Source organism: Trachemys scripta, chromosome 2 (genome assembly GCF_013100865.1).
Source record: "Trachemys scripta elegans isolate TJP31775 chromosome 2, CAS_Tse_1.0, whole genome shotgun sequence".
In the NCBI taxonomy this organism is placed as follows: domain Eukaryota; kingdom Metazoa; phylum Chordata; order Testudines; family Emydidae; genus Trachemys; species Trachemys scripta.
The window spans coordinates 34,419,270-34,430,049 of NC_048299.1; the positions used below are offsets into that span (position 1 = coordinate 34,419,270).

Sequence of the window (10,780 nt, forward strand, 5' to 3'; positions counted from 1 at the left end):
AACTGCCGTGGGGGTGCCTCAGGGCGGGGGGGGAGGGTAGAGCTGCCGAAGGGCTCCCCACCCCAGCTCACCTCTGCTCTGCCTCCTCCCCAAGCACGCCGCCCCTGCTCTAATTCTCCTCCCCTCCCAGGCTTGCGTCGCCAAACAGCTGATTGGCGCTGCAAGCCTGGGAGGCGGGAGAAGTGGAGTGGCGACCACGCTCTTGGGGAGGGGGCGTAGGAATGATGTAAAAAAAAATTGGGGGCACCGCTTTTTGGCGCCCCCAAATCTTGGCACCCTAGGCAACCGCCTAGTTTGCCTAAATGGTAGCACCGGCCCTGTGTCTATGAAATCAAAGAAAACAGTCTGTCCTCTCCTTCTTCCTTCAACAAGCAACTTCTCCTTTCCTTTCATTCTTTCCCAAACATGTATTCCATTCCACTGGCCTCTTCCCCCATTACATTTGTTCTAAGCCCTTTCTCCCCAATTGCTCTAGTTTCCCTGAATCTTTTGTTCATTGTATTATACTCTCTTGGTACTATTTGCTTCCATCTGCATTCTGTTGTCTCCTCATTGTCTTCCACATCACTAATAATTAATAATTTTTAAATTATATAATGTTTTGTAAACTAATTAACCAACGTAATACCTATCAAATAAGCAAGTTTTATCCCTGTTTTACAACAGGAAAATCAACCTAGATTGTAAACTCTTCAAGACAAGCACTCTTTCTTTCTATATGTTTGTATTATAATAAATAATAATAATTTTATATAGTGCTTGTTATCAGAAGATCTCAAAGCACTTCACAAACTTTAATGTATTTATCCCCATAACAACCTTGCGTATGCATATAGTACCCAGAAAACTGGGGCCCCAGTGTACTGTAGAGAAGAAGAAAGGTGGTCACTTAACCAAGAACAACCAGACTCAGGGTCAGAAGTAGAAGTAGAGCAAGTAGAGCCTCTTGCTGTCAATTTTATGGTTAGTCCACTGAACCACACTGCTTCTTCACAACAGAGAACTGTCCCCTTTTCTTGCAATCAGAGGCTTCATTAGGTGCTCAGCAGAGGAAAGAGCTAGCTCCCAGCAGAATATGTTTGCAATGGCCCAAGCACCATCAACAGCAACCTAGATATCTCCCCTCTAGCAATGCCATTGCCTATGCTATGCCTGTTATGTGGACAGAAGACTTCAGTCTCCAGGGCTGGCAAAATGGGACGTTCCAGGAGCACTAAATTCACACTAAAATAAATTAAGTTGTTCTATGTAGAAACAATTCTACTTATGTCATCTAATTTTTTCTTTAATTGCTCAGGAATATTTGCATGAAAATAGATTTATTTTTCCTGCAGTCATCTGTTCCTACTGCTTAATCCTAAAGTCATAATTAGTCATGTTTGTGACATAACACAGCAACTTATTGTAAAGTAATAAACAGAATGTTATGATTTCAGGTGAGGGACAGTAAAAGCAAGCTTATTTTTCAGAAAAATACCTATTTTACAAAGAGAAAAGGATTAAGAGAAATACGCATAGGCGTGTGCATGGGGTGTGCAAGGTGTGCCCAGACACACCTTAATGCAGGGGTGGGCAAATGGCTCCACTCTCCCGGCGCAGCAGGCCGCCGGCCCCTTCCCCGGAGCCATGCTCCAGGAATATTCAGGGCTGGAGGCCCTGCTCCACCAATATTTGGAGCTGGGTCTCTCCCCCAGCCCTGCCTGGAGTGGGCCCCGGCCCCTGCCTGCCACCCCCCGCGGGTCTCCCCCCCTGCCCCGCCGCGTCTCTGCCTCAAAGAAAGTGGCGCGCACCTCTACCGTGCCTGCTTGTGCTGCCGGTGTAGCACATTCCTACGCTCAACTGCTGTCTGCTGCCCCAGGGTCCTAGGGTCCTAGTGTCCCCCATCCCCTAATGGCAGGGCAGGCTGCCCTTACCCTGCCCTTCTGCCCTAGCCCTGAGCCTCTCCAATGCCCCAAACCCCTCAGCCCCAGCCAGAGCCCTCATCCCCCCGCACCCTAATCCTCTGCCCCAGCTCTGAGCCCCCTCCTGCATCATGAACCCCTCATCTTCAGCCCCACAGCCCTCACCCCTGCACCCCCTCCTGCCCCCAAACTCCCTCCCAGAGCCTGCACCCCTCACCCCCTCCTACGGCCCCACCCCCAGCCCAGAGCCTGCACCCAGCCCCCAAACTCCATCCCAGAGCCTGCACCCCAGACCTCCTCGCCCACCCAAACTCCATCCCAGAGCCTTAGGCAGGTGGGGGGCAGAGTTGGGGGGGGCGGGTTCTGGGCACCACCAAAATTTCTACAAACCTGCCACCCATGCGTGGGGCAGTGTGTCTGGCTCTGCGCGGCGCAAAACATGCTGCTAGGAGCCTCATGATAAGGGGTCCGTGGCCGGGGGGAAGGTTGGATAAGGGGTGGGGGCAGTCAGGGGACAGGGAGCAGGGTGGGTTGGATAGGGGGTGGGATCCTGGGGGGTTGGTTAGGGGTGGGGGGTGTCTGCAGGGGGCAGTCAGGGAGCAGGGGGGTTGGATGGGGCATGGGAGTCCCGGAGTCTGTCAGGGGGCGGGGGTGGATAGGGGTCAGGGCAGTCAGGGGACAGAGAGCAAGGAGGATCCTGGGAGGACAGTTAGGGTTGGGGGGGGAAGTCTCTGGAGGACGTGGTCAGGGGACAAGGAGCTGGGGGGGTTGGATAAGTCAGGAGTTCGGGAGGGGCTGTCAGGAGGCAGGGATGTGAAGAGGGGTTGGGGCAGACATGGAGCAGGGGCAGTTGTATGGGTCGGGAGTTCTGGGGGTCCTGTCAGGGGGTGGGGAGCGGTTGGATGGGTGTGGGAGTACTGGGGACCTGTCTGGGGGTGGGGATGTGGCTAAGGGTTGGGGCAGTCAGGGGACAGGTAGGGGGTAGGATTCTAGGGGGCAGTCAGGGGACAAGGAGCAGGGAGGCTTAGATAGGGGGTGGGGTCCTGGGGGGCAGTTAGGGGCAGGGGTCCCAGGAGGGGGTAGTCAGGGGACAAGGAGCAGGTTGGGGGTTGAGGGGGGCAGTCAGGGGGCAGAAAGTAGGAGGAAGTGGATGGGGTCACAGCGGGGGCAGGGATAGGGCAGGACTCCCTGGGTGCACACCCTAATGAAATGTGCTGCACACGCCTATGGATATACGTAATACATATAATGGCAAAGACCCACTGACGTGCTGGAAAACTGAAAAAATTCTAACATCTACTACTTTTGCTTGAAGGCTGCCCGGATTGTAATTTGAAATCGTCTAGAACATGTAGCCAGTTTAATGTACAGCAAATTAGCAAAACAGTTTTTAAATAATTCATCAGCAATGCAAAGTCAGGACATATTTTCAGGCATAGTGGCATTAAAAATACTCAGTGGCAAGCCTTCTCCTATAATTGGTAATGATCTGCTGGTAAAAACTGGCGGAAAACCAGGAGCTTTAATAGTGATCTAACATAATGTATACAAACTTTGGGCCCATTCATTTCAATAGTTCGGGTATACAGAGAATGCAGGATCAGACCCAGCATGTCCCAATCCTGAAGAGACTTATAAAGGTGCTTAACCTTAACATGTAAGCGCAGGTACAATGAGACTAGTTTCAGGAGTACAGTTGTGCACTTACATAAATCTTTGCAGGATCAGGGTCTATATTAGGACTCCTCTTGAGGACCATACTTACTCAGAGATCATAAAATGAAGGTAAACTAAATCTGTAATTATTTTTTATTAAGTTCTACTTTCTTGATAAACTCAGAGTATAAAAAGTTACAGTATTTAGCCAGTGTTCCCTAGCTTGGTCACTGGATATAAAAATGTGGTTCTTAAAGACATGGTTTGATCAGAGAACAAAGATAATACTCAATTCTATGTGGTAGAATAACAGTCACTGTATTTTATTTTACATGGTTCATGAGGTCAGAAGAATGACAAATAATGTGGTTTTGATTCTTGTCCCTAGATGTCTCATATTGTTCAATGTTTTTATTTTGACTACTATTCTCACTATACTTTTGCTAATGCAAATATGAATACTGAGTAAGTATACCTGAGGTGAGGAAACAGTGAACCTCTTGAATGTCCTCAGATATGAGAGTAATCATCCAGTAATTAATCTGCACAATATGTAGTGCTTCTGTACAGCATTCAAAACTAGTATTATTTTTGGAGCGTATATGTTTAACTATGAAGGAAAAAGTGCAAGAAAACAAGAATTGATTCTTTAAATACCCACACACACACACCCATACAAAGACGAAGTTGAGAACATGAAATTTAAACTTGAAAAGTAAATTTTAAAATTATGTAGCACCACCTATATCCATGACTATGAATCACAAATAAACTGTACCACACAAAGAAGGGCCCGATTCTGCTTCCATTCATGTTAATGGCAAAACTCTCATTAACTTCAATGGGAGCAGCAGACGATTCAGTTAAATGTTAGCAGTTAGTAGTAGAAGACCCTACCTCTGCCTATACAGAGAGACAGCCACTCATAAATCTGCACACTACCCTAAAGACTTTTCTTCGCTCAAAGAAACTAAATACCAAACAACCATCTAGTCAAGGCTTGAAACGATCAAATCCTAGGGTTATTGAAAAAAAGCCCTGCTCACTATTCTGAGAGTGCCTCTGAATTTCAAAATGAAGTTTGTTCCTTACGTATATATAAAAAAAATATTTTATAAAACGCAGAAGTTATGATTCCAAAGCCTTCCAACGATGGTCAATGTATGCAATACAACCTCCTTCTTTACATGTAGTTGGAAAATTGTCATTTTTTGCAACATTTAAGATTTATCCGCAGTCAATCTACTTTTACAAAGGAGGAAAACCATTTAAACTTGCGTGCATGTAAAAAGTAGCCTGATTCTTCAGTTCTTAGGAACAGCCTGATCTAAGCCTGACCACAATGACTAAATCGTTTTCAATTCTCATGGGTAACTAATTAACTCTTTCTCAAAAAGCCTGGTTATAACGAAAGGCTACATTTCCTACCACTCACTCGTCTCCTTCGTCGGTCAGGGAGCCAGTTGGGGAAAGCAGGCTGCCCTAACCCCCTGCGGCGGCAGCGGGGTCCCCTGCGGATCTCAGCACTTATCCGTGGGGCAAGTAGCAGCAGCAGCCAACTAGCGAGCACACGAGCTTTGAAGTTTTCCCCTCAGAAGTTTGGTCAACTTAACAGCACCACTAAGCCGCAGGCAGAGGCTGAAATCCCGGCGCCCGGGACACAGGAGCCGCCCAGCGGGGACTTTCTGGGGTTGGAGCCTCTGCTAAAGGGCTTGGCCAAGACAGCTGCCCCACACTGAGCGGATTCCCGCACACGCGCCAAACCAACCTAACGAGCTCGGGAGAGACGCCCCTGCGGGGCTCGCCTGGCCCCAGACCACCCCAAGGTCACCTGCCCTAGGGACTCCCCTCACTGCTGGGTCCGGGGGAGGGGACACTCTCCTGGCTAGCCCCTCACACCGCGCTCTGCCGGGGCGGGTGATGCTCTTCGCCCTCCCGCCAGCCCCTGCTCTCGACCCACCAGCCCCGGGGATGTGAGGAACTGGGAGGGGAACCAAGCGCAAACTTTCGCGGCCACTTACTTGGCGGCTCGCGGCTGCCTCCCCCTACCACGCTGGCGAGCCTCTGGGCGGGCGGCGGCTGCACTCTGGCTAGCGGGACTCCCTGCGCTGTAGACATGCCCCGGGCAGCGGAGCGGCTCCGGCTCAGGGTGCGGCGGCGCTGAGCCGAGGAGGGGAGCGCCCTGCTGGGAGCGGGCTGTGCGCTCCGCCTGCCCCAGCCGGTGCCAGGTCTGCAGCAAGCCCGGCAGCCCGCGTCCCTCTCTCCCAGCCGACTGACGACTTTCAATTCACCTGCAGGCAGGAGCGGCGCGGAGCCCTCCCGGCAGGCGGCGCGGCGGGAGGGGCCGAGTGGCGAGCGCCCCGGCTGGAGGAAGCCCCGGCCGCCCCTCCTTCTCCCGCTCGCCGGGGCGCGCACTCCGCTCGCCCGGGCCGCTCCGCAGCTCTCCCCGGGACTGCAGTCATTGCGTCACCGCCATCCCCACCCTCACCGCGGGGGGAGCTGCCGCTGCAGGAGCCGGGGTGCTGGCTCGGGGGGCCGCGGGCACTGGCCTTGCTGTGGGGATTCCGAGCCCCTGGCAGGGGAGCGCTGCGTGGGGGGCTGACGCCCCGTGCAGGTCCCGCTTCGCGCGCGGGTGAGGCGCTGGGGCTCGTTCCCTCCAAGGTGCGTCTTGGGACGCTCAGCCGGCGCACAACGGACTGCGTCTGTATCAGCGGCTGCCCCCGAAATCTCAGGTGTGAGATCGTTCGCAGCCGCTGCAAGTAACCAGGGGCCCTGCCCGCCCTGCTCCGCGCTCTCAGCCCCCAGTCTCTCACTCAGCCCTCGCAGGATCGGGGCCTCCGCCGGGCCCGACCAGATTCTCTGGGAACAGACAAAGCCCAGAACATTTCAAACGTTTGGCTCCCACAGGGGTCGGGTGACCGGGGGCAGCCGGCAGCTCATGTGGAAAGTCTCACAGACGCGGAGCCTCTGACAGCACCAGCTTTCACCCTGGAAAGACAGTCTCTGAGCAGATACGTACTTTAAGGGATAGAAGTTTAAAGGGCCGTAAAGAGACTCGGCCTTCGCTGCCCGTTGTGAACAGATACGGGGGGGGGGGGGGTTTGGTTTGAGGTTTGTCTGTTTTGGGGGGGAAGAGAGGGAGAGACCTTTCCTGCCTTCTCGCCGAGTGACCACTGTTTGTATTTTCCATTCTGTTAACCTTCTCGTGCGACCCAGTACACTGGGTTCGTTTGGGGCGTTTAGTGCATGTGCGTTTACATATCTAGAGTGCCTCACGGAGACTCCTTCCGAAACAAAACCAAGCCCTTCGGGATGCCCCCACTGGACAGTATTCGAAAGGCCGGACTGTGATGATGTTGAAGGCACTTGAGTCATTAAAGTTGGCACTTGCCACTCCCCTTTTTCCCCTTGTTGTTTCGGAACAGTCTTGTGATGCCACATGCAGAGTCCTCGGAAGCTACGTCCCCCTGGCTGCAAAGGGCCATCTGGCTAAGTAGGGAATGCAGGATCAGGTAATATCGTAGTTCCCATTTTCCTAACATTCTTGTCTTCTGTGCCTCTCATCTTTCAGTAGTTGCTGAGCCTTGCCCTTCCTTATAGCCTGGGATCACGTGTTATTCTATGGGCAAGTTAATGATAGAAAGGCAAAGGAGGCATCATTTGAGTCCTAAAAATGTGCAGCATCAGAGCAGAAGCAGCCTGTCAATTTCCTTCCGCAATTACAATCTCTGCAGTCACCTAGAAGCCCCCTTGAATTTTTCTGAAAAGTGTTCTTGCTGGTTTCATTGTATGCTGCTGCTGCTGCCTACCAATACTTCGATTACCCCCACTGGTTTGTAAGTCACTCAACTAATCTTTAAAATATAAAAAATTAAACTCTTAAATATCATGCTAACTAATTAAAGCTACACTGAGTACTTCAGCCATGTCAGTTCTAAGGCCTGGATCCCTCAAGCAGTTATGCACATGTTTAATCTTAATTCCATTGGCAGTGTCTGCACAGGTAAATATATCATGTTAGAACACCTTTTTATTAACAGAATATTAAATAATGTATCACCTTTTGCAGATAGCCACAATTCATGATCACCATGACAAGCTAACATATTTAAGTAAGTCTGCCCCTGATTGCACTTTTGATAATAACATTTTTAAATATTACTGTCCTTGTCTACACTAAGGGCAGAATAGTATTATGTTAATTTGAACCAGTTAATTAATATGGTTTCTAACACACTGTATTTTCCCAGTGTAGACATTCCCAGTGTAGTCACTTCTTCAAGTGACCTACTCACAGAAGTAAAATGAAGCATATACATAAATGTTTGCAGGATAAGAACTTCTATGAGTAACTCAAAGTTATGAAAAACACCTTAAGCAGGAATCACAGTAAACAAAGAGTGCTGGAATAGTATAGGATCCTGGATTAATTTTACCTGCATAAGCCCATAGAAAATACTGCAAACACAAGTTTGTTTACTCTGTTTTTTTTTAAATCAATATTTACCCTTACCTGGAAAAACTGAATGTTAAGGGGTAAAGTAAATTTTCCCCATTACTTTTCCCCCCTTTGTTTTTTAAAAGCCCCTTGACATTGCCCATGGCCCACATAATACCATACTGAATATAGATTTTTTCAAAACCAGCAATATCTCCTGCAGGAGCTAAAAATGTTGTAAGTACTAATTGAGCTTTGAGGGATGAAGGGGCATTGGTGGGTAGAGGGAAGATAGGAAATATTTTAAATCCCTAATATTAGAGTGGCAGGTTCTTTTAAAAATTTACAGACACAGCTCATGTTCTAAAATGAGGACAGCTAGAAACTCTGCCTTCCATCCTAATAGACACCCTCTGCCCCCTACCAACAAATATCTCTCAACAAACTGGACACTCTAGTAGGGTTACCATCTGTCCATATTTCCCCGGACACGTCCGGCTTTTGCGTCTCTAAATAGCCGTCCAGGAGGAATTAGTAACAAGGTTAAAAGGTCCGGGATTTTTCCCCCGACTCTCCCTCCCTCCCATGGAGAGTGCAGCGTGGTGACTGGGCGGCTGGGCCTGATTGCGCCGCTCCCATTGGCCTCCAGCAGCCAGAGCCCCTCCCCTGCTCGCCCCTGCTGCCTGCAGCCCGGCAGCGTGTTTTGCCTACATGTGAACCCAGCATCTGACCAGCATGGGCATGGTAAGGGGAGTCCCAGGGGGACAGTCAGGGAGCAGGGGGAGGGTTGGATGGGTCCCCTGCCTCCACCTGCCACCCCCCCTCCGCACATCCCCCTGCCTCTCCCATGCCCGCTTGTGCTGCCAGAGTCTGCCTCAGGGCCCTAGTGCCCCCCATCCACTAATGGCAAGGCAGGCTGCCCTTACCCTGCCCTTCCACCCTAGCCCTGAGCCTCTCCAATGCCCCAAACCCCTCATCTCCAGCCCCAGCCCTCATCCCCCTGCATCCTAATCCTCTGCCCCAGCCCTGAGCCCCCTCCTGCATCATGAATCCCTCATCCCCCTGCACCCTAATCCTCTGCTCCATCCGTGAGCCCCCTCCTGCATCATGAACCCCTCATCCTCAGACCCACAGCCCTCACCCCTGCATCCCCTCCTATCCCCAAACTCCCTCCCAAACCCCCCCTTCCCACACACCTCCTCCTGCCCTCAAACTCCCTCCCAAAGCCTGCACCCCCTCCCTTTGAACTGCCTCCCACCCCCAAACTCCATCCCAGAGCCTGCACCCCTCACACCCTCCTGCACACCCATCCCCTGCCCCAACCCGAAGCCTGCACCCAAACTCTATCCCAGAGCCTGCACCCCTCCTGAACCCTAATCCCCAGCCCTGGACCTGCACCCCAGACCTCCAACCCCCACTCCCAGAGCCTTAGGCAGGTGGGGGGGATGGGTCCTGGGCACTACCAAAATTTCTACAAACCTGCCACCCATGCAAGTGGATAAGGGTCGGGGCAGTCAGGGGACAGGTAGGGTCCTACGGGGGCAGTTAGGGTGGAGGGTTCTCAGGAGGGGGCAGTCAGGGGACAAGAAGCAGGGGGGGTTGGAGGTTCTGAGGGGGGCAGTCAGGGGGTGGGAAGTGGGAGGGAGTGGATGGGGGCAGGGCTAGGGTGGGGCTCCTCCCCCCAGTGTCCTCTTTTTTGATTGTGGAAATATGGTAACCCTACACTCTAGTCTTTTATAATATGCAGCTAATTTGTTCATATAGTTTATGCCTATGCTAAAAAGGTAAAATCTATGAAATTGAATAATGACGTTTAAACATGAATTTAGAACTACACCAAAACATTGTTAATCTATATTTTGCTAAACTGCACATTTAATAATCCAAAAAAGGGGTGTTTGCCCTCCACTCAGACATAACATCAGATATTTTAGGGACCGATCCCATTACTAGCAGTTCATTTTTGCAAAGTATGATACACTGCATTTAGTACTATGCCAAGAAGTATTATATTATTTCTGTTATAGTAATGCCTAGAGACTGAAACTGAGGTTGAGACTCCATTTTGCTGGCACTGTACATACACATAGTAAGAGAATTCCTGCCCTGAAGAGCTAGACAGACAAAGAGTTAGAGGGGAAACAGAAGCACAGATAAGTGAAGTAACTTGTCCAAGGTCACACAGGTCACTGGCAGAATCTGTCCCCTGACTCCCAGTGTAGAGCCCTATTCAATAGTCTGCACTGTCTCTAAACACAAACCAACAAACTAAATCACAATTGAGAAAATTACATGTACAAAGTACAGTTTATGATGCAATATTTCATTTTCTTAGTGCCTAAATTTGTGATATTTTGCTCTCTTCTTGGGGGGGGGGGGCGCTAAACACACTCAATTTGTCCCATAGTTGCTAACTTGCAAAATTCATTAATTTACAATGGGTGTCCCAGACATTGGTACAAGTTAGTAAAATAACTTATAAGAAGAATAATATTTGGATGATCTGCAACCAGACAGGCCAGTTAATTTAAAATAAAAATCTTATATATATTTGTATAGCTTGTACTCTGGAAATGACAACAGCTGCACTAGTCATAAATGTTTAATTTGTGATATAGTTCTTAATTACATTTTTCCAACTTTGAATTCACTTTAAATATAATTCTCAAGTGTTGGTTTTGTTTTTGTTAAGTTTGTAATGCTTCCAGGGACATAGCTCCACGAGTAGATGCGTCATGAGCAATCATTACACTGATGAAATTGCCCCACAGTGCAGAGTAGTTTT

The 10,780-nt window shown here is 50.0% G+C and overlaps 1 protein-coding gene across 14 annotated transcripts in view; it reads right to left on the minus strand.

Moving 5' to 3' along the window:
* The window catches only part of KIAA1217 (KIAA1217 ortholog), a 518,496-nt gene extending 512,781 nt beyond the window's left edge, over positions 1–5,715 (minus strand). For 3 of the 14 annotated variants that reach the window (XR_004644414.1, XR_004644413.1, XM_034760254.1), the window contains exon 1: positions 5,579–5,715. Coding sequence is in view for 11 of the 14 variants with exons in the window: in XM_034760254.1 (XP_034616145.1) it covers positions 5,579–5,675 (97 nt within the window). In the remaining 3 variants the exon portion in view is untranslated. The remainder of the gene's footprint in view (positions 1–5,578) is intronic. The other 11 variants (XM_034760248.1, XM_034760251.1, XM_034760246.1 and 8 more) reach the window with 8 other exon arrangements.
* Positions 5,716–10,780: the final 5,065 nt, after the last annotated feature.